This window comes from Leucopleurus acutus, assembly GCF_964270905.1.
Source record: "Leucopleurus acutus genome assembly, chromosome: 12".
Classification (NCBI taxonomy): Eukaryota; Metazoa; Chordata; class Mammalia; order Artiodactyla; family Delphinidae; genus Leucopleurus; species Leucopleurus acutus.
Window position 1 is genome coordinate 79,314,166 of NC_139154.1, and position 24,587 is coordinate 79,338,752.

Consider the following 24,587-nt stretch of genomic DNA (forward strand, 5'->3'; position numbering starts at 1 on the left):
ACCAAACGCTCCTTCGCACCGGTGTCGGCAGCCGCAGCCGGCGCCTCTGTGGGCGGGGCCACCGGAGCCTCCAGGGACCCAAAGGGAGAGGGGGCGGGGTCAAGGCGGGTCCAGGCCTTCAGGGGCGGGTCCTCAGCTGGCGAGGGGCAGGCTGGGAAGAGGCGCCATATTGGCGTCGGCCGCGCTGTATTGTCATAAATAGAGCCGGTTTTCTGGTGTTTTCACTACTCGGTTGGATGCCTCGGCCGTAGTAAGTGAGACAGTGAGCGAGCAAGCGAGCTACAAGCGAGCGGAGGAAAGTGGACAGGAGGAGAAGGGAAGAGCAAGAACAGGACTCCAGAGCGAAAGACTCGCCGGTGAGGGAGGCGCAGGAAGCGATGAAAGAGATGTCTGCGTAAGTGGTGGGGGCCGGCGGTTGGGGGCGAGGCATAACGGGGTGGGCTGGGGTGGCCGGCCTGGCACCCGTTTCTGTTCCCTGCCCCTCGCGCCGTGCCCTGAGCTCTCTGAATGGTCTCCTTCCCCTCTCCCGGCCGTTTGGCAAGGGCACCTCCCCTACACCCGGCGGCTCACCTGGTCACCGCTGCACAGACTCGGGGACTGCAGGAGTCCCCATCTGCCCCTGGCTGCCCTACCTCTGAGGACGCCCCCAGACAAGGTTGCGGCGGAAGAGAGGCGCGTGTGTCCGTGGGGAGAAATTGTCGGTTACTCTCCTGCCCCCAGCGCTGTCTGAGCCGGTCTCTGCTCCTGTCTGCATTGGCGCAAATACCATCCCCCTCCCTCCCCCCTCCTCCCTTCCTGACCGGCTGTCTCCACGTCTCCTGGAGTGAATGACCTATCCCAGCCCATGGGTTTCTCTTTCATAATGACTATGGTCTCCCTGGTCTCCCCACCTATCCACAGTACATCTGCCGGTCTATACCTCCTGCTCATACTTTGATAAGTCAGAAACAGTGTCCGTGCTTGGCAAGATTTTGTTGTAGCTTCTTACATTTTAGTTTATTAGGAAATAATTTAAACATAAAGAAAAATGCAGCGAATAACATAAGCATCATTTGTGTAGCCACCATCCATCTCTCCCAAAGCATAACTTTCCGTGTGTGTGTGTGTGTGTACACACATATCTTTATTTAAAAGAAAACAAGCATACCGAATACATCTGAAGGATTCTGTTACCTTCTTCAGTGGTCCATCCACTTCCCTCTCCAGAGTTCCCCACAGTTCCAAATTTGATGCTTATTGCTGCATGTTTTTTATGCTATTACTACATATGTATGTGTCCATAATCGGCATTGTTTTACTTGTTTTTAAGCTTTATGTAACTAGTATCACACTTGTCATTCAACAACTTCTTTAGTACAACATAGTATCTTTGAGATTTGTCCATGATAGTATTTTCAGCTCTAATTACTTCGTACTACTGTATTGTATTCCATTGTAGGGATACACCCTAATTTAGTCCTTTTCCTGTTAGTGATTATTTTAGGTCATTTCTAAGGTTTTTTTTTTGTTTTTTAGTGTTACAGTGTGGCAGTGAACATTTTTGTACATGTCTCCTTGTACACTTGTACTAGACTTGCTCCAAGGGTGTTTACTTATAAGTGGAATTGATGAGTGGAAGGGAATGTGGAATTCTGTTGCTTGCCTTGTTTTCCTGTCTAGATGAGGGAGGTTCAGAATAATGGATTTGGAATTTCAGTGCTAGTAGGGACCTTGATAGTCAACTTTTTCAGCATATAGATAAGAAAGTGGGGCCCAAGGTAGCTGGTGTCATAGACTTCACTTAGACAATGAAGAAAACAATTAACTAGAGTGACAGAATGTTAGGACTATAAACTCTGATGCAAGCAAGGAATGTTAATGTATGTTTTGGGAACAAATCTAGTTGCGATTGCGTTTTAAAAGCTAGACTATTTCACTAGGACCTGCTAATGGGATGTTTTTGTTTCTTGGGGGGGGCATTGTTTTTACTTAGAGCTTTCTTTCAAGTGGCTGACTGCTTTTCAAAGACTGACTGTAGATGGTACTTGACTTAAGTCTGCAGGGTGTGTAGTGGAGGTGGCCCTGGCCCAGCTCCCATTCAGGCTCTTTGCATTTGAGCTGAGTGGTGTTGGTACAGCTGTCCTGATGCCAACACAGGCTGCTTTTGGCTTGAAAAGACATCCTAACCATGAAAGCTTGAGGCAGTATGAATAGTCCTTCATCAACATAAGCACAAAATATCCTTTTTTCGTTAAAAAAGAAAAGCGGGGCTCCAACCATTAGTACTTACTAAACTTTTAAGGTAGCTGAAGTAATGAGTGGATTGAGAGATTTAATGTATCAGTATATGGTACTTTAAATTTTTTCTGCTGTTTCATTTTTCTTGAACAGAAACACCGTGCTGGACAGCCAGCGTCAACAAAAGCATTATGGAATCACCTCTCCAATTAGCTTGGCATGTCCAAAAGAAATTGATCATATTTACACACAGAAATTAATTGATGCCATGAAACCATTTGGAGTATTTGAAGATGAGGAAGAATTGAACCATAGGTATGTCACTTAACAATGCAAAATATTTTATAGTACATTCTTTAATCATTAATTCTATGAACATATATCAAGTACCAATTATGTCCCTGCCTAGGGATGTAAAAATGACAAAATGAAGAGAAAACTTGGCCCTCCTGGAGTTTATATTTTAGTTGAAGGTTAGAGGAGGAAACTAACAATTAGCCAAGTAAGTAAAATAAATACAGTGTTACACTTGACAAGTGCTGCTGAGAAGAATGAAGCTGGGAGAGGAGGTTGTCAGGGAAGGCCTCATTGACATTTGAGGGAAATTTTAAAGGTGAGAGAGGAGCTATGTGGATATGAGGAAAGAGCATTCTAGGCAGAAGGCTTGAGGTGGGAGTGTACCTGGTATATTTAAGAAATAGACAGCAGGGTAGCCTAGGTATGTGAAGCAGAGTGAATAAGAAGGGAAATGTGGGCTTAAAGTAAATGAGGTGGGAAGGAGCTTGGAAGGAAAGGTCACTTAGGACCTTGAAAGCCATTTATAACGGTTTTGGCTTTTACTCTGAGTGAGATGGGAAGCTGTTAGGGTTTTGAGCAAAAGATTGACATGATTTACTCATGTTTAACATAGTCACTCTGGCTGCTTTACCGAGCATAGTCTGAAGGGGGGTCAAAGGCAGAAGCAGGGAAACTAGTTAGGAGGCTATTATAATAACCCAAGGAAAAACATGATGGTGGCCAGAACTAGGGATGGCAGTGGAAGTGATAAGAAGTAGTAGAATTCTGGATGTATTTTAAAAGTAGGGTGGTTTAATGACTGTGGAATGTGAGGGGGTGGGAGGGGAGGGGTCAAGGACGATGCCAAGATTTTTGGTCTCAGCATCTCGAAGGATGGGATTCCATTACCTGGGGAAGGCTGAAGGAGAAGCAGGTTCGGACAGATCAGGAATTCAGTTTTTCATGTGTTATCTTTGAGATGCCTAAACTCTTCTATCTTTCTTCTTTTTTTTTTTAAATCTGGATTTGGATATGCCATTGGTTGCAAGTTTGTTTTAATATCAAATTGCTTTTATTAAGTAAATTTTATAAAAATTAGCCAATAAATTATTTACCTGTTTTTATTATCCAAAAACTCATAACTGTCAGTGAGAGAATGCTAACCTCTATTATCACCACACTGAATTGATTTTATTCCATAGTAAGGCCAAGAAAGTTGACAGTTCAGTTGGCCTCTGCAGCTTTATTGAAGGTAATTTTGATTTTTTTATTAGGCTTTTTGAATTTTGAAAATAGCTCAAAGACCAAAATACTATCAATCACATTTATCGTCTCTTTGGAACTCTTAGGAACCTAAGAATGCCAAAGAGATGTGCCATGTGTCAACAGATGTGATAGCATTAGCACGTGTATAATATACTTTTACTCTAGCACCAACACAAAGGTACTGCCTATATGTTTAATTACTTTTTAAAATAGTTTGTTTTTGGTGTGTGTTTGTTTTCATCTAAAGCATGTTATTTTTTATTATAGGCTGGTTGTTCTTGGTAAACTGAACAATTTAGTAAAAGAATGGATTTCTGAGGTCAGTGAGAGTAAGGTAAGACTCTAAACTAAATTGAATTCATAGTTTCATTATGTCCTGGTAGTAAGATGCAGAGTTGAGAATAATCAGAAATACATTAAAACTTTTTAGTATACTTGGAAATGAATTGGTGTAGATATTGAGTCCTAAATAAGTGAGGATTTACCCCAGAGGTAGCCAGTGTCTGACTGGAGTTCACATAAATGTCTTGCTTGACTCACATGTAGTAGATCAAAATTTAACTACTGAGATTTTACTTTAAAAGCCAGATTTCAGACTTCTTGTGAAATACCAGGTCTGGCAGCACTGGGCCTTCCTTTGTGCAAGGCAGGAAGAGGCTTGAATGGCATTGGGCTCCTCCCCTTAAGTGCTTCATGGTCCCCATCACTCACTGCTCTCTCTGACACAGCAACTGTCAGTTATCAGTTTCTGTGTTTCTTATGTGTATACTTTCGTCATTTGCATTCCTGCCTGGCCCATGAGACATAGGAGTTTGCAAACCCTAATTTATACTTACACAACTTTTTCCCCCCTCTGGTAGCTTAACTATTTTTCTTCTAAAATCGATTACATTTTTCTTGCTTTCTTAGAGTATTTTGAGTATAATTGAATTCTCATTTGTCAGGGAATCATCACTATGAATATTATTTTACTGGCTGTAGTAAAATGAGGTGTAGGGCATGTTCAACTGGGTAATACTATTTGCCCCTTCACGAAGTGGCTCAAACTGTTGTATTTTAAATTTTAGGGTTTTTTTTTTTTTTTTTTTTTTTTTTACAGTTTTCCCATCTCTTAACAGCATTCAGCTGAAAGTTAATGGCTCACAGCAGTAGTGTCTCTCTCTGTCAAATCCCTTTCTGCCCATTAATCTGCATCAGTTTAGAAATTAGATAAACACCTGTTAGAGTTCTTTCTTTTACAACTTTTATTATTTCCTTCTGTACTTATGATACATATATAAAATTGGTTCTTTTAAAAAATGGGCTCTGAATAAGGTTATGAGGGACTGTGCTAATCTACAATCGTTGAATTTAAATAAATGGTCTTTACGCTGTTTACTTTTGCTGCCAAATGACTATCTGGCTCATTTCTGAGCTCACAGCAGGGTTATCAATAGTAGAGGTTTTCAGTTAGGTTGAATTCTGAGCAGGTGAAATGCTAGTCATGAGTAATAAAAAAAAAAAATCATGCTTGTTTCTCTGCTACTAGCTGATCAACTCCTTAAGAAATAAACCTGTCTTATTCACCTGTGCAACCTCAGGATAGAGCTCAGGGATTGAATAAATGTCAGCCCATAATTGCTATGGGTATGCAAACCAGATACACAACTTGCTAGAAGTATTTTAAAATCAGAGTATCAAGCTTTATGACTTCTTGTGTGGTCTTTATGTCAGCTGATGTGGTTGTGCTGAGGTCTTTGCTCCCATCCATATTCTAGGATACATCAAGGGAAGTCAAGTGTTAAACTATTCACAAAAGAGGCTAGATTACTTTATTGAGAGATACACCTAACTAATTTTCTTACTGTGTGGTTTTTTGCACCTAAAAGAAAAATCCAGTAGAATCTGTTCCAAGGTCAAAAGGTTTTTTTGTTTTTAATTATTTAAATTGCTTTTTCCCTCATTTCATTCACATCAGTGCTTTAATCTGCAAAGACCAGTAGCTGGTTTCCATTTAATTTCTAGGCATAAAACCATTGTTAAAAATTTGAGGCTTTGCCACTGTTTGGCATTTTTTAAGCAAAGAAAATAAAATACGTAATCATTTTAAAAATTTTAATTGGTTTTAACATCTTTATTTGCATAGATAAGGTGATTGGTCTTTTTTATATCATTATAATTCCCTTTCATTTATGCATATTTTAGTTTGAAAAATATCTGAAGGATTTGAGTTAGATCAAAGATCATTTTAGTATTCTACACACAGTTGGAATATTTAAAGTTTAAACAGTCCAGAACTCCAAGTCAAATCATTTTAGTTAAATACTGTGGTTTGTGGGGAAAATACTTTACTCTGTGATTCAGTTTATCACTTTCTCATAAATCAAGAAGAAATCATGCTTTTCAAAGTAGGAAGGTAAACTAAAAGGGGCTTCTCTATCCTTTTGATTCATGTTAGTCATCAATAATTTTATTAACTCTTTCTAGCTATTATTTGTGGTACTCTTGAAACATGTCCGTTAAACAGAAAATAACAAACATAATGTCCTGTTATGCAGATACTTTTAGTCAAGTTCATTAGCAGATATTACTCTCTGGAACTTGGACTGGGCATTTTGGGGAAATAGAAGTAGTAGACATAGTTCTCACCTTCAAGGAATTCAAATATAGTTGAAGAGATGGAACTAACATACACAGAATAAAAAAAGTCAATAAATGTAGTATAAAAGTGGTTAAAGATAATAACAGTAGAGGAGCACAGGGGGGAAAAGGAGCTTGTTACAAGATGGATAATCAAAGAAAGCTTCATGAGGGAGGTGGAACTTGAAGTGATCTTTGAAAAATAGATGGTATTGAGATACCCAGAGAGGATGGCAAGCATTTGAGAGAAGGAAAATGGCAAATGCAATGGAAAGGAGACTAGGTTATGTAACGTGTTGGCAGTTGGAGCTTCAGAAGGGAATATTAGGAGACAAGGCAAGAAAGATCCTTAAGAGCATACTGTGGAAGTCCTTGGGATCCAAGGATCAGTATCCGTAGAAGAATGCATTGGCAAGTTTTGAGCAGAAGAGTTATGTAATAGAGTTAATTTAAGAACACCAGCCAGTGAATTTTTAACAAAATGGAGTAAGAAATAAAGACTAATGGCAAGAGGGTAACTTATGATACTGTCAAATAGCACAGAATGGGAGTGGGTGGGGAGGAAGTGACATGTGAGGGATATAACCTAAGAATTGGTAAGCCAGGAAGAATAATAATGACTTATAGGTATGGGCAGTAAGGAAAATAAGGAACAAAAATAGAGAAATCAGGAGGTATACCTGGTTTATCATAGGAAGAATTTTTTGCTAGGTTTCAGGCATGTATACTGAAGTGGATCAGAAAGTCTGAGTGAAAATATCTGATGGGCAGTTAGAATTGGCTCTAGAGAGAGGTGAAAAGTAGCATTGTAATTCTGGTACAACCAAAAATATGTTAATTAAAGTTGTTAGATTAGGTCTCATAAGGAGATCATGTCAAGAATTACCCCACTTTCTTGCAGAAATATTACAGAGCTAGAATCAATAAGTTAAGCATATCTGTCACAAAAACTAAAGGGGAGATAGTAAAGGGGAGATAGTCAAAAGTATGATAACTGTAGAGAGCTGAAAGTGCATTAATTTGGTAGTTGCAAGTTCCTTGGTGACTTTTAAGAGTGATGGAGCCAAATCAGGTAATTTGGGGGGACAGGTAGGGTCAAGTGATAAAAAATGTTTTTCTTAAGATAGAGATGTGTGCATGTATACTGGACACAAATTTGTCTTGTCTTTCCTCTGGAAATACCTTCATTACTTCAGCTGCAATCAAAAAAGCTCTGAAGTACTTTTACAAATGTCAGGTCACCAAACTTGACAAATGTAGTACATATCAGTAGCATTTAGTCAATTTTTTTAAATTGAGGTATAGTTTATTTACAATATTATATAAATTTCAGGTGTACAACATAGTGATTCTCAATTTTTAAAGGTTATATACTCCACTTATAGTTATTATAAAATATTGGCTATATTCCCTGTGCTATACAGTGTATCCTTGTAGCTTATTTATTTTATACATAGTAGTTTGTACCTCTTAATTCCCTACCCCTATCATGTCCCTCTCCCTTTCCCTCTCCCCACTAGTGACCACTAGTTAGTTCTCTGTATTTGTGAGTCTGTTTCTTTTTTGTTATATTCACTAGTTTGTTTTATTTTTTAGATTCTACATGTCAGTGATATCATATAGTGTTTGTCTTTCTCTGTCTGACTTATTTCACTAAGCGTAATACCCTCGAAGTCCATCCACGTTGTTGCAAATTGCAAAATTTTATTCTTTTTTATGGCTAATATTCCATTCTGTATATATACTGCATCTTTATCCATTCATCTGTTGATGGACACTTAGTTTGCTTCCGTGTCTTGGCTATTGTAAGCAATGCTGCTATGAACATGAGGGTGCATATCTCTTTTCAAATTAATGTTTTCATTTTCTTTGGATATATACTCAGGAGTGTAATTGCTGGATCATGTGGTAGTTCTTTTTTTTTTTTTAATTATTTATTATTTGGTTGTGCCAGGTCTTAGTTGCGGCAGGTGGGCTCCTTAGCTGCGACTCAAAGGCTCCTTAATTGTGGCTTGCTGGCTCCTTAGTTGCGATGCATGGCCTCCTTAGTTGCGTCATGCAAACTCTTAGTTGCGGCATGCATGTGGAATCTAGTTCCCTGACCAGGGATCAAACCCAGGCCCCCTGCATTGGGAATGTGGAGTCTTAACCACTGCACCACCAGGGAAGTCCCTGGTAGTTCTGTTTTTAGTGTTTTTTTAGGAACCTTACTACTGTTTTCTACAGTGGTTGCACCAATATACATTCCCATCAATAGTCTACAAAGGTTCCCTTTTCTCCACATCCTTGTCAACATGTATTAGAGCATTTAGACAATTTTAATGCTATATAATTTGAACAGTTGAATGCCTTAAAAATTTTTTTATTTTATTTTAGAATCTCCCACCTTCTGTTGTGGCTACTGTTGGTGGAAAAATTTTCACCTTTGGCTCCTATAGGCTTGGAGTACACACCAAAGGTAATTGCTTTTCTATGTTTTACTGGTAAGAACTTGCAATAACAAACTTATTTGTTGTTCATAATTAGAAAATACAGAGGAAAAAATTCCCATTATCTCACTACTAGAGTACTGTATTATTTCCTATACTCATCTTACGTAGTTTCTTCTGTACATATGTTTGTGTATACAAAAATGTAATACATATTCAATATACTGTTCTTGATAATAAATACTTTGATTTGCAGGAGCTGACATTGATGCACTTTGTGTTGCTCCAAGACATGTGGAGAGATCTGATTTTTTTCAGTCTTTTTTTGAAAAATTGAAACATCAAGATGGCATTAGAAACTTAAGAGTAAGTATCCTCTCATATTTAATATTTTGAAATTGTTAACAGATAACTGCAAAAGCTAGGCCTTACGATGGTTGATGTATTTCTTAAGAAGTTGCTGTATCTTGTTAAAATAACAGTAATGACTGAAAACATGGGCTTTTTAGTTACACACACCTGTGTTGAATCTAGAATCTACCACATATTAGCTTGTGGATTTTGGTCAAGTTACCTATTCTCTCTGAGTCTCAGTTTCCTTAGCTATCAAATGAAGATCTAGTGATAACATTCTTATAAAGTTTTTTGGAGGATTGATGAGATAATTTACATAAATCATTTACTATAATATCTGATAAATGGTTGGTGCACAGCAAATGGCTCATTATGTATAAGGTTCAACTAGTAACTCTTTATGTGTGTATATCTAGCCATTCATTCAGCAAATAAAATTTCAGCACCAATGATTCATCAGATACTGGCCTTAGTCCCACAAATACAAGAGTGAACAAGATAGTTTATGTGAGGGAGGGACTGGGGGTACTAAGCAAACAGGTAGTTTTAATGCAATCTCAAGTGCTTGGATAAGGCGAAGCTCAGAGGATTTGTGTTATTTGGGTGGCTGGGAATGGAGAAGGAGGTTAAGAATTTGTTAGGTTGGGGAATTCCCTGGTGGTCCAGTGATTAGGACGCCAAGCTACCAGTGCAGGGGGCGAGGGTTTCATCCCTGGTCAGAGAACTAAGATCCACACATGGCAGTGGGGCCAAAAAATTTACAAAAAAGAAAAAAAAATTGTTAGGTTGGGAGATTAAAGAAGGCTCAGAGAAACGTTTCTACTAAATCCAAATGATACAGATTTTTTTTGATAGATTAGTCATGGGATCTGATATTTTAATATCTAACACTAGTGCTTTTTGTAAATAATCAGTTTTCAGCTAAGTTCAACAAATAGTAAATACCCAGATGATAGCAGTTCTGCCTGCCAGTTTCTGATGAATATTTTTAGAAGGATAATATGTTAGGTAACTACTGTCATGGACATTTTGCGTATCTTAAACAACACGGTCACAAAGTAGAAGTGCTTGCTTGGGTAGAATGAGAAACTAAGAAAATTTTCAGTTTTCCTACTGAGTTAAAATAAAAATTGGGAGAAAAAGTATTCATGTTACTGGCATTTGGGAAGGATAAAGGATTACACCTTATTTGTTATAATTTTTTTCTTTTATTATAGGCTGTAGAAGATGCCTTTGTGCCTGTTATAAAATTTGAATTTGATGGAATTGAAGTAAGTGTTAAATATTTTTCTGACTTTATAATTGAATTATTTAACCTATATGGGTTTGTTTGTTTGTTTTATAGTTTAAAAATCAGACTTATATAGGCACAAATTTTAAGGAATCAAATACTCTAGTCATGGTGAGTCCTTCCTCACCATGGAAAAGGAACCAGCCTCCATCCCTACCCCCAAGATGTTTATACACATCCTTCTCATTCCCATAATCTCCTAAAATAATTATATTATTATAGTTTTAGTTGGAGCAGTATTCAGTGTTTATATTATTATGGTCTTATAAATAATGTTCAAAACTGAGCACAAAACGTACTAGGTTACCATTCTTTGCTGTGTGTCTTTTGTTTTCTTGGGAGTTAATATTTTGTGTTTTATTTGCTTGATGTTTATACTTTGACTAATTCAAATTCAGTCTCTCCTAGTTGTCTAAATCTCCGCTAAATAGATTTGGATTTCTCAGGTGTCCTGTCATTATCGTCTTGAAAAAATATCTCACTGATTCTTCTCACTTCTTCTAATCCACACTGATTGTTCTCCATGACTGACATACAGCTGTCATTCTGACATCTTTCTTCTCTCATCCTGGGATTTCCTTTTGCTTCTCTCTTGAGTTTTCTTCTTTCTTGACTTACTTTCATTTTAGTGGCACTCATCCACCAGCTTCCTGAAAAAGAGCACATATTTTTGAGATCTTGAATGTTTACAAATATCTTTATTTTGTTCTCACACCAAATTGATAGTTTGGCTAAGCATAGACTTCTAGGTGGGAAATAACGTTTCTCAGAATTTTGAAGGCCTTGCTTCATTGTCTTCTAGCTTCCACACTCTGTTGAGGAGTGTGAGGCCAATTTGGTTACTCATGGTTTTTATGTGACCTATTTTGCCTTTTTGGCCACTTGTGTGATTTTCTTTTCTTCTTTTTTCCCTGGTCTTCATAGTTTTAAAATTTATGGTAATACACTTTGTTTTGGTATGTGTCTTTTCAACCAAATGTGCTAAGGCACTCAAGTAGTTCTTTCAGTTTGGAAATACCTGTCCTTCAGTTCTTGGAAATTGTATTGAATTCAATTGTGTTGCCCGCCTTTGTTTTCTGTCTCTTTCTGGAACTCCTAACATTTGTATGTTGGACCCCCAGGACTGCCGTGTTTTTTGGTTTTTTTGTTTTTTTTTTTACTTCTTCCTTCCCACTTATAACTACATCTTCATATTTTTGTTCTGCTTTTTTGGGGTTTTCTCATCTTCTAAATGTTCTCTTGTTTTCCATTTCTGCCGTCATATTTTCTTAAATTAATTTTTTTAAATTTATTTTTGCGGTACGCGGGCCTCTCACTGTTGTGGCCTCTCCCGTTGCGGAGCACAGGCTCCGGACGCGCAGACTCAGTGGCCATGGCTCACAGGCCCAGCCGCTCCGTGGCATGTGGGATCTTCCCGGACCAGGGCACGAACCCGTGTCCCCTGCATCGGCAGGTGGACTCTCAACCACTGCGCCACCAGGGAAGCCCTGCCATCATATTTTTAATTTCTAAGAATACTTTTTTATTCTCTAAATGTTCCTTTTTATTTAAGAACTTATTTACAGCCTCCTGTCCTTATTTCCCAGATATAATGTTTTATCTCTGCTTCCTTAGATCTGCTGAGTCTGTTACCATTTGTCCATCTGCTTTCCAGATCTCATGGTTTTTACCATTGTCTCCTTCTGTTCTCTTTGACTTAGTGGGTTATGCCTTTAAAAACAAAATAAAACTAAAACAAAAAAACAAAACAAAATTTTGCTGGTATTTTAGTGGGGTTTCAAGAGGGAGTGAATGTAAATGTGTTGGATCTGTCATCTTTATCTAGAAATTCACTTACAAGGTTTTGATTTTTTTTAATGATTGGCAAAATTAAAATGCTTTCTCTTAATTTGAAAATTATTCTCCCAAAACTTTGCAGTGATTTTCCAATGTGATATTACCTGCATAGGCCTTTGGAAGTTTTGGTAGAACTTCCCAAACTAATAATTAGAACTTTTTACATTTTTGAGGTGGGAAGGGGGGAGAATGGACTAAAAGGAGAAAAAGTAATATTTCTCTCTCTCTCTCTCTCTTTTTTTTCCATCTTTCCAAAGATTGATCTAGTCTTTGCAAGACTGTCAATACAAACCATATCAGATAATTTAGATCTAAGAGACGACTCTCGACTGAGAAGCCTTGATATAAGGTGTATTCGCAGCCTAAATGGTAAGCTTCTAAAGAGAAATCTCAGATACCTACTTGAAAACAATTAGACGAATAGAGATCTTTTTGCAAAACTATTAATAGACGTTTTAAGAATTAGACAAACTCAGTTAAAAATGATGTAATTTTCTTTATACAAGTAATCTGATCACATTTAAGCATCTTAAAACACAAATTTACTTGAAATGTTTATAGCAGTGGGCCTCAAACTTACTGGTCTCAGGACCCTTTTATACTCTAAACATTTTTTGAGGACCACCCCCCCCAAGATCTTCTGTTTATGTGAGTTATATTTATCAATTTATCATATTAGAAATAAAAACTGAGAAATTTTTAAGGTGTTTAATTATTAGTTCATTTTAAAATAACAATAGTAAACCCATTATAAGTGAATATAAATACATTTTTGTGTGAGAATGGCTTTTTTATTTTTTTGCATTTTTGCAACTGTTTAATATTTGACTTAATAGAACACAGCTAGATTCTCATATCTGCTTTTGCAGTCAATCTCTTGTAAAATTTTGTTTTGATTGAAGTACAGGAAGAAATCTGGCCTCTTAAAGATATGTAATTGGAAAAGGAAGTATTTTCATAGCCTTTTCTGATAATTGTGGATATTCTTTAATACTACACCAAAACTTGACTGATGACTATTTCCTTTTTTTTTTTTTTTTTTAATAATCTTCTTTCTGGTGGAAGCCTCTTTTCATTTATTTATTTATTTATTTTTCTTTTAAAATTTTATTTATTTTTTGCTGTGTTGGGTCGTCATTGCTGTGCGCGGGCTTTTCTCTGGTTGCGGCGAGCGGGGGCTAGTCTTCATTGCGGTGCACGGGCTTCTTATTGTGGTGGCTTCTCTTGTTGCAGAGCATGGGCTCTAGGCGCATGGGCTTCAGTAGTTGTGGCACGCGGGTTCAGTAGTTGTGGCTCACAGGCTCTAGAGCACAGGCTCAGTAGCTGTGGCGCACAGGCTTAGTTGCTCTGCGGCATGTGGGATCTTCCCGGACCAGGGCTCAAACCCATGTCCCCTGCGTTGGCAGGTGGATTCTTAACCACTGGACCACCAGGGAGGCCCAATTTCCTTTTTCTTTTCAACAGCTTTATTGAGGAGTAATTGCATACCATAAAATCCATCCTTTTTAGGTGTACAATTCAGTAGTCTTAGTATATTCACAGAGTTGTGCACCACAATCCGATTTTAGAACATTTTCGTCATTCTCAAACGATCCCTCATACCCATTTGCAATCATTCCTTTTTCTAACCTCCAATCCCAGGCAACCACTAATCTACTTTCTATCTCTATAGATTTGCCATTTCATACAAATGGGGTCATGTAATATGTGGTCTTTTGTGTCTGGCTTCTTTCACTTAGCATAATGTTTGTGAGGTTTATCCATGTTTGTAGCATATATCAATAGCTTGTTCCCTTTTTTGCTGAATAAAAGTGATCTTTTTAAAGTGTTAATTAGAATATCAGACCTAAAACTGTATCAGTTAACTTTTTGTACTCTGTTGCATTAAAATCTATGGGTCTGTCTTATTCTTTGAATGGATCTTTTACCCATGCATGATTTTGTCCTGTCATGCCTTAGTCATTTAGAAAATACTGGCTCACAAAGTTATTTGGATCGTCTAAACACACATTTCATTATAAAATAATTTTTTAAAAAATCACATTCATTAATGTCACCACCAATCTCATTAGAAAAGTCTAAGTCTTGGAAAGCTGTCAAGCTCACACTAGCAGATACCAGTTGTCCAAAATTCTAATTTTTACTTGAAACTTCAAGTTTTATTATTGGTAACAAATTTTGTCATTTGTTTTCCTAGAAGTGAGGAGCTCACTTTGTTCACTTTTTAGGAACTGTCTGCTAAATACCCAAGTATGAATAACTGTAGTTGTCTTGTCAATCATTCTTTCAAGTAAAACTGGTGTTCCTTGAAAAAAACAGATAGTTTACCTTGAAAATGTTCAAACATCACACACGTTCCTTTCCTGTTTTCTAACTGCAAATTTGTGGTGAAGATAATATTGTCTACTATTTCAGTTTGTTGCCATGGCTTTGATTCACTGCTAAGATACCAGCAGTTTTACCCACCACTGGTTTGGCACCATGAGTGCAAATGTTAACACAGTGAAACAGGCAAAGAAAGCATTAATATTATAGAAATAGATTTGACCTAATAGATTCCCAGCAGTCCACTGACCACACTTTGAGAACCACTGGTTTATATTGGATTGGCCAAAAAGTTCATTCAGGTTTTTCCATAAGCTGCTATGGAAAAACCCAAATGAATTTTTTGGCCAACCCAATATTTTGTTTAACTTAATCATTGCATTTTGCTGTATTTCCAGAGTGCAACAGTAAATCACAGTATTTGTGGATAAGGTTTGCATTAAAGCAATAACAGTTTTATAAGTTGGAGGCATTTGATTAACAGTAAAGCCAAAGGTGGAAAAAAGCTAAAAAGATATTCAGACTCATCTCTTATTTTAATATTGGATTGTATAACCCATGTGCTTTTTAATTCTTTATAAGCAAAGTGATTTCTCTTATATAAGAGCTACATTTAAAGTACATAAAGAAATTAAACCTCATATTTTAGTATCTTTGATATTTTTAGCATTTGAGAGTCAAAGTTAGAAGGACATTTGAATTAACTGGAATTTGTTGCATAATGAAAAATGAATGCTTTATGTTTTTCAGGGTGTAGAGTTACTGATGAAATTTTGCATTTAGTGCCAAATAAAGAAACTTTCAGACTCACCCTAAGAGCAGTCAAACTATGGGCAAAACGTAAGTATCCCAAGTCTTTTATTTTATGTTTGCATTATAAAATTATAATTTTCAGTTGCTCATGGTAGAAGCACATATGGGAATTCCTGAACCTGTTGATACCTTGGGGGATTGAGGTGCAGTAAGCTTTGGAGAAGCTATTTCTTTTTCACGTGTGATGCTTACCAGTGCTCTGATGTGTGACTTTACCTTCTTCTCCCATGCGTGAAAACTAAAAGCCCCTGACTTTACATCTTGGATTGCAGCCAGGGATTCAGAATGAGTTAGAACTTGAAGAGTAAAACCCTTAGTTGTGTTCGAGCTGGCTATGGACAGGACCATCTCATCATCTCTGTCTCCCCATTCCAGCAGAGAGGCTGGTGTATAGCAGGTGTTCAGTAAATGTATTAAATGAAGAACCTACTGTGATAGTTTTAACCTTTTGTTTTTACCTTCCAACACTCTTCTAATAAAGCCTTGAACTGTACTAGTTTATATATATATAGGATGTGGTTCATAAAAGACCCAGCCCTGAACTGGCACAGCACATTTTGTATTATTTGTAACTACATTTAAGCTGTGCTGCACTTTTGGCACCAGGTTTTACAATCTAAAACAGTGCTTTCCAATCAAACCTTCTGTGATGATGGAAGTATTTCATATCTGTGCTGTCCAATACAGTAACCATATGGCCGTTGAGCACTTGAAATGTGCACCTGAGGAACTGAACTTAAATTTTATTTAATTTTAATTAAATTTAAAATTAAAAAATATCTAAAAGAAGTGAAAACATAGGTCCTCACAAAAACTTTTACACAGATGTTCATAGCATTATTAATAATGTCAAAGTGGAGACGACCACAAAATGTGGTATATTCATAATGTGGAATATTATATGGCAGTTAAAAGAAGTGAAATATTGATACATGTTACAACATAGATGAACATTGAAACCATTATGTTAAGTGAAAGAGGCCAGTCTGCATATTGTATAATTCCACTTATGTGAAATGTTCAGAGTAGGCATATCTATAGAGGTAGAAAGTGGATTTAGTGGTTGCCTAGGTCTGGGAAGACTTGGGGGAAATAAGAGGTGTGTGACTGTTAAATTTTTCTTTTTGGGGTGATGAAAATGTTCCAGAGTTGATTAAAGTAATGATTGCACAACTCTGTGAATAGAATAAAAACCATTGAATTTTATACTTAATTGATGAATCTTATGGTATGTGAATGATAGCTCAATAAAGTTACCAAAAAAATACTATATATAGGCACATGCAACTTGTGGCTACCATATAGGACAGTACACATCTAAAAAGACCTTAAGCAAGTAGAATTTGTCCTTAGGCTCAATTATATTGTGTAGTCAGGGTAAAGTAATCTGCAGTAAAGGGGTATCATGAACAATTTGTTTTTCCTTATAGATTAAATACCATGTTTTGTCAATTATTAGATGCATGTTTTTCACATTTAACATAACTGAAATGATATTTTGTATTTTTTTCTCTTAATGGGACATAAAATCATCTATATTATATAATAACTGAGGACATCTTAGTTTTGATGAAATATGGTAATGCTTCTTTATAGATTGCTGTAAGAAACAGTCATTCAAAAAAAGAAACAATCATTCAAGAAAATGAGTAATATCAATGGTGTATTGTACTTTATGGAGAGATATACAAATTTTTGCACAATACTGAAGTCAGTCCCCAACTTTACAGTTGAATTTTTAAATGCCCAAGAACATGATTAGGGTAGTCCCCCCTTATCTGCCATTTTGCTTTCTGCAGTTTCAATTACCTGCAGTTAACTGCAGTCTGAAAATATTAAATGGAAAATTTCAGAAATAAACAATTCATAAATTTTAAATTGCATGCTGTTCTGAGTATTGTGATGAAATCTCTCGCTGTCCTGCCTGGGACAGAGATGGTATTGCAGTACTTGTGTTCAAGTAACCCTTATTTAACTTATTAATGGGCCCAAAGTGCAAGAGTAGTGATGCTGGCAACTTGGATTTGCCAAAGAGAAGCCTGTAAAGTGCTTCCTTTAAGTGAAAAGGTGAAAGTTATCAACTTAAGGAAGGAAAACAACCGTAGGTCGAGGTTGCTAAGATCTACATAAGAACGAATCTCCTATCATGAAATTGTAAAGGAAGAAAAAGAAATACGTGCTAGTTTTGCTGTCTCACCTCTGTGAAACTGTGAAAGTTATGGCCACGGGACTTCCCTGGTGGCACAGTGGTCAAGAATCCGCCTGCCAGTGCAGGGGACACGGGTTCAAGCCCTGATCCAGGAAGATCCCACATGCCACAGAGCAACTAAGCCCATGCGCCACAACTACTGAGCCTGTGTGCCACAACTACTGAAGCCCGCGCGCCTAGAGCCCATGCTCCGCAACGAGAGAAGCCACCGCGATGAGAAGCATGCACCGCAACAAAGAGTAGCCCCCACTCACTGCAACTAGAGAAAGCCCCAAAGACCCAACACGGCCAAAAATAAATAAATAAATTAATTAATTTTTAAAACGTTATAACCACAGTGATAAGTACTCAGTTAAGATGGAAAGGGCATTAAATGTGTACAATAAGATATTTTGAGACAAAAAGAGGCCATATTCACATAACTTTTATTATAGTACATTGTTATAATTGTTCTATTTTTATAATTGTTGTTAATTTCTTACTGTGCCTAATTTATAAATTAAACTTTATCATAAATATCAGTACCATCCCATGTTTCAGGCATCCACTGGAGGTCTTGGAATATTTCCTCCACAGATAAGGGGGAACTAGTGTACTGTTGAAAGGTTTTTCTTCCCTACTTGTGGACCCTCTGAATATCTTTCCTCCTCCCTTTCATTTCTCTCTCAACCACAGATATTGAAAGGTGGGAAATTCCAGTGTCATATCAGTAGAGCCCAGTTGGACAGTCAGAACTGAGGCAGGGAACTGAGATGTCTGTATTGGAGGGCAAAGTAGGGGGTAAGATGAGCAGCTTAGGGTTTACTGATAAGAATGTGAGCCTAACATGAAGGTCTGTTTGTTGATTTTAATGTTTCTATAAGGGAGAAAAGTTCTAAGCAAATCTTAGGAGGGAAGTTATACTGTTCCTTACACTTGAATGTCATGGATAGTAGGTCCTAACAATAATTAACAACTGTATTAATTTTCTAGGACGTGGTATTTATTCCAACATGTTGGGATTCCTTGGTGGTGTCTCCTGGGCAATGCTAGTTGCAAGAACTTGCCAATTATATCCAAATGCAGCAGCTTCTACTTTAGTTCATAAGTTCTTCTTAGTTTTTTCCAAGTGGTAAGTATTCATATGCATATTTTCACTACTTACTAACCTCTGCCTATATGTAAATTTGTTTGCAAATTTAAGAGCTATGCTTACACCTTTTGTCGTCTTACATTCCTTTTTTAAGTTAAATTTAAAAACATCAAAATTGAGGCAATGATGGGACCCCAGATGGTGCTTTCTTCTAGGGGGACTGTGAATGTGGGCCTTTAGCTTATGAGAGTAGTCTCTGCTAATTACTAGCTATATAGAGGTTAAGATCTCCTCATATGTAAACTAAAGATGATAACTATAGCTGCCTCACACAATTTATTAGGAGTATTCTCAGTAAGTGTTAGCTGTTGCTGTTATTAAATTATCAGAGTTAAGTCCATGAAAGCAAATGAGAAGGAAAGAAAAAATTCAAGTTTAAATTAGTTACAGCTAATGGGCAAAGTAGTATTTGCCCTTTCAGAGAACACTGCTTTAAAATAAGCAGCTTTTTCCTTTGTATACTCCATTCGTCAGTTTCTTTTTTTTTTTTCAATACCAAATACCCAAAACATTTGCTGTGTGAAAGTTGGAGCAGCATCTAATGATTTTAACATTTCATATAGTTCCTGAAATGAGGTCTTATGTGAGTTTATTTGCTTATTTCATGTTAGGGAATGGCCAAATCCTGTGCTGCTAAAGCAACCGGAAGAAAGCAATTTGAATTTGCCAGTTTGGGATCCTCGGGTATGTGACTTATTACGGCATTTCATTAAAACCTTTTAGGAATAGGATGATTCTGTAAAGTGCAGTCTAGTTAAGGATAATTCCTCTTGTTCCTGTTCATCTTCCTTCTGTGTAACTATAGTCCTTTCCCTCCCTCTACTGTGTTTTTTCAGTGCAGATGATTTGTATCTCCAATTCCGATCCAAATGTTATGTCATTAAAAATCACCCATATAAGACTTGAGTGGGTATATCAACCAAGATGTTATAATCTATTGTTAAAAACTGTCTTACAAGTAATTAGTTACTAATAATAAAGTACTGAAGTATATAAAGGATGTACTTTGCAGTACAGTTTAAAGCAGATTCATGGTTCCAAGATAGCATAACTCTCACTCACCTTGCATTTTAATGTGCTTCTAAAGTGAGTACTCATTCCTCTGAGTAACCAAGGGGAAGTCATCTGTTGAATAGGTGCAGAAGGAGGATGGAGAACCATTGGACCAGATAATGCTTTTTGCACTTATGATATTGTATTTCCTTGGTTCTAAAAGACCACTGTTTATAAGCTGCACCATCCATTTAACAGCTTTTTGGGGGAGAAATAAACTTCTGCAGAGTTTTCTTTAACTTTGATTATCAGACACATCTGACTTCAGAAATAACTGAAGTTGGGGAGGGGAAATGTACTTCTTAGAACTGAGGAGATGTAGTATTAAATTTATATTTCATATTCTTCAGACTTTTGGGGATGAAGTGAGGACAACTGAAATAGGAGAATAGATCAATTATTCTGCTTCTAATTTCACAGGTAAATCCATCAGATAGGTATCATCTCATGCCCATAATCACCCCTGCCTACCCACAACAGAATTCTACGTATAATGTGTCCACATCAACTCGAACAGTAATGGTAGAAGAATTTAAACAAGGTAAACCTGTCAGCCCTATTACCCTTTACATGTTCCCGCGAGTTTTTGATTGACAACAGTTTTATTCTCTATTGCAGTTACGCCTATTATTTCTAAAAGTTCTTTCAATTGTGTATTTTTTAAGTACTTGGTTTTGCAAAATATATGATAATATGAAGGCCAAAAATAGAGCCACCCCGGTCTGGTTAAAATTGACTTTTATGTTCTAAGAAAGAGCATAATAAATCTACACTTTTTTTTACTCAGGGATTTGGTGGGGTTAGAACTTTGGGGGTAGGGTCACACAGGAGCTGATAATACGATGGTCAGTTTTCAAAATCACTGTCTGTCTCTCTTTCTTTAGGTCTCGCAGTCACAGATGAAATTCTTCAAGGGAAATCAGATTGGTCCAAACTCCTTGAGCCACCAAATTTTTTCCAAAAGTATAGGTATTTGAAATTTTGCATTTTGTATGTGTGTGTTTAAGGAAGAAGAATGTTAAACTTATAAAGTTAATACACAATAGGTGACGTCACTTATATTTTAAGTGAGGTAAAGAATAGGTTAGCAGAAACCCTAGGTGATGAGAAAGTCTCTGTATTCTAGTAGTGTCTAACCCAGTATTTGTGGGTTTTGGGGTTTAGTGAATTGTTTTTAATTAGAAGGTCTAGAATTAATTTTGTGAAAATCAGAGCATGTTTTAATTTTCATAAATGTGTGCCTGTATTAGCTGTTTTGTTCATTGGGAGGGAGAAGGAGTAATAAAGAAAGAGTAAGAGTAAAAAAGAAAAAGTAATAATGGAAAGTCAGACCCTAACAATGTTTCTCTGGCTTTTTTCCCCGATTATTGCTGAAAATTCTTCACAGACATTATATAGTATTGACTGCCAGTGCATCAACAGAAGAAAATCATCTGGAGTGGTAAGACATTTCAAGTTCTCTATCTACTGTGTGATGATAACATATTAAATGGTGCTTTATCATTTCTAAAACACTTTCTCTATTTTCAAAATTATTAAATCTTATTGATGACTGTTGTACTTGACCATGAAGCATCAGTGTTTAAGAAATGCCATCAAATTAATGTTTCAGAATTGGAAGTGACATGAGATAAGAATATATGTACAGATTTTTGCCTTTTGTCACTTCTCAGAGTCAGATTTAAGCAAAATTTTGAGGCAGTTTGAATGATTCTGATACCTAGCCTATTACCATACACACACACACACACACACACACACACACACACACACACACACACACACACACACACACACACACACACACACACACCAGACTATATATACACATATATGTATTTTGAAGTATAGTTGATTTACAGTATTATATTAATTTCAAGTGTACAGCATAATGATTCATTATTTTTGCAAATTGTACCCCATTAAAAGTTAGTACAAGATAATGGCTTTAATTCCCTGTGCTGTACAACATATCCTTGTTGCTTATCTATTTTATACATAGTTAAATCTGTTAATGCCATACTACTAATTTGTCCCTCCTCTTTTCCCTCTCCCCTTTGGTAACCACTTGTTTGTTTTCTGTTATCTGTGGGTTTGTTTCTGTTTTGCATATACATTCATTTGTATTATTTTTCAGATTCCACATATAAGTGATATAATACAGTATTTGTCTTTCTCTGTCTGACTTATTTCACTAAGCATAGTATTCTCCAGGTCCATCCACATTGCTGCAAATGTCAGAATTTCATTCTTTTTACGGCTAAGTAGTATTCCATTTTGCACATACACCACAACTTTATACATTCACCTGTTGATGGGCACTTCAGTTGCTTCCATGTCTTGGCTGTTATAAACAGTGCTGCTATGAACATTGGGGTGCACATATCTTTTTGAATTAGTGTTTTCATTTTTTCCGGATATATACCCAGGGGCGGAATTACTGGATCATATGGTTCTGTTTTTAGTTTTTTAAGGAACCTCCATACTATTTTCCATAGTGGCTGTGCCCATTTACATTCCCCCCAACAGTGCACAAGGGTTCCCTTTTTTCCACATCTTCCCCAACATTTGTTATTGTGTACTTTTTGATGACAGCCATTCTGATAGGTATGAGGTGACATCTCGTTGTTTTGATTTGCATTTCCCTGATGATTAGTGACTTAAAGCATCTTTTCATATGTCTGTTAGCCATCTGTATGTCTTCTTTTGAAAAACGTCTGTTCAGGTCTTCTGCCCATTTTTTGATTATTGTTTGTTTTTTTTGATATTGAGTTGTATGAGTCCATATATTCTTTTAATTTAGGAGATGGTGGCATGAAAGGTTTCAGAATCTTAAGCTTCTGTCAATGGATAGGAGATATTTTTGGTCAAGGACTAGTACATTCTTTCTAGCGCATCTGAACTGATTCCTTCTGCCTCCAGTGTATTGACTTCACTAGCTCCATCAGGCAGAAACTGTTAGACCACCAAAGATGGTTGTGCTTTCCTCAGGTCTGCTTTTTGGGAAAGGAAAACATATTACTGTCCTGTTTTTGCTTCAAGGGTTTAATGCTTATTTCATTGACAATTAAAGAGACCTTGGGAATTCCCTGGTGATCCAGTGGTTAGGACTTCATGCTTTCACTGCCAAGGGCACAGGTTCAAATCCCTGGTCGGCCAAAATGAATGAATGAAAAAACAAACAAGAAAAAAAATTTAAAGAGACCCTGAAAAGAATCCTTTCACTAAAACATTTTATTTGTCTAGATTAGGGGTCAGAAAACTATGGTATAGTGCAAATCCAGTCTGCTACTTATTTTTATAAATAAAGTTTTATTGGAACACAGTCACACTCATTCATTTATGTATTGTCTATGGCTGCTTTCCTGCTGCATGGCAGAGTTGAATAGTTGTGACAGAAACATATGGCCCACAAAGCCTAAAATATTTACTCTGGCCCTTTACTGAAAAAGTTTGCCAACATCTCATTTAGATAACACAGCGGAGTAACTAAGTGTTTTATATATCTGCTGTTGAAGAACACATAATTATAATGTGTAAGCTTTTTCAAGCGTTTGAAAATGTGAAAATGTTCTTGTAGTTATTCTTTGTAATTCATAAAATCATTAATAAGTTAATAAAATAAGTGACAGTAGTCACATTTAAGTGAGGTAGAAAGTAAAGTTGCAGGTATCTGATGAAGTTTTTTTTTTTAATAAATTTATTTTTTATTTATTTTTGGCTGCGTTGGGTCTTCATTGCTGTGCATGGGCTTTCTCTAGTTGCGGCGAGTGGGGGCTACTCTTTGTTGCGGTGCGCAGGCTTCTCATTGTGGTGGCTTCTTTTGTTGCAGAGTACAGGCTCTAGGCGCACTTGCTTCAGTAGTTGCAGCACGCGGGCTCAGTAGTTGTGGCTCGCGGGCTCTGGAGCACAGGCTCAGTAGTTGTGGTGTGCGGGCTTAGTTGCTCCACGGCATGTGGGATCTTCCCGGACCAGGGATCAAACCAATGTCCCCTGCATTGGCAGGCAGGTTCTTAACCACTGTGCCACCAGGGAAGTCCCTGATGAAACTTTCTATATTTTAGTAGTATCTGATCTGATTTTAGTGAATTCTCTTTAAAATTTAATATCTAGTATCAATTTTTTAAAGATTAGAGCATGTTTATTTCATGAATTAAGTGCTAGTTATTAGCTCTTTTTGTTAACATTATCTAAGTATATGTTAGCCTTAGGGTTTAGGCATAAGATTTGAAAGTAGAAAAAGATTTAGAACCAGGTTAACGAACAGTTTTTGTTCATGCTCCAATCATGACTATTTTATGGTCTTAAAAGGCAGGGTATTTTAGATCAGGAATGCATTAAATAGATCAGTTCTTCTTGAAAAAGAAAGGGGAGGAAACAGAAATTCACTAAGTAACTTCTCATTTACCTGAATGGTATTTTAAACAGAGTCCCTAAAATATTGGACTGAATTTTTTTAATGAACCCTGTAAAGCATCATAGCTAATATGCTGTTTGGTTTACTTGGATGTAGCTTCCACATTTAATATGGAAAAATCTTGTCATTTTATTTTAGGGTTGGATTAGTAGAATCTAAAATACGTGTACTTGTTGGAAATTTGGAACGGAATGAATTTATTACTCTTGCCCATGTAAATCCCCAGTCATTCCCAGGAAATAAGGAACATCATAAAGAGTAAGTTAATTATTTTTTAATATATTTTTAAAATAATGGTATCTGAAATATGCATGGTTTAAGATCAGTTGTGAGATGCTATTTAACAGGCA

At 36.8% G+C, this 24,587-nt stretch overlaps 1 protein-coding gene across 1 annotated transcript in view; it reads left to right on the forward strand.

Moving 5' to 3' along the window:
- Window positions 1–203: 203 nt before the first annotated feature.
- The window catches only part of PAPOLG (poly(A) polymerase gamma), a 31,763-nt gene continuing 7,379 nt past the window's right edge, over window positions 204–24,587 (forward strand). The window contains exons 1-14 of the mRNA XM_082852303.1: window positions 204–394; window positions 2,371–2,532; window positions 4,027–4,093; window positions 8,755–8,836; window positions 9,064–9,173; window positions 10,379–10,432; window positions 12,546–12,657; window positions 15,364–15,453; window positions 18,608–18,746; window positions 19,379–19,451; window positions 20,241–20,361; window positions 20,705–20,789; window positions 21,208–21,261; window positions 24,376–24,495. Of these exons, the coding sequence (XP_082708429.1) occupies window positions 378–394; window positions 2,371–2,532; window positions 4,027–4,093; window positions 8,755–8,836; window positions 9,064–9,173; window positions 10,379–10,432; window positions 12,546–12,657; window positions 15,364–15,453; window positions 18,608–18,746; window positions 19,379–19,451; window positions 20,241–20,361; window positions 20,705–20,789; window positions 21,208–21,261; window positions 24,376–24,495 (1,286 nt within the window). The 5' untranslated portion in view covers window positions 204–377. The remainder of the gene's footprint in view (window positions 395–2,370; window positions 2,533–4,026; window positions 4,094–8,754; window positions 8,837–9,063; window positions 9,174–10,378; window positions 10,433–12,545; window positions 12,658–15,363; window positions 15,454–18,607; window positions 18,747–19,378; window positions 19,452–20,240; window positions 20,362–20,704; window positions 20,790–21,207; window positions 21,262–24,375; window positions 24,496–24,587) is intronic.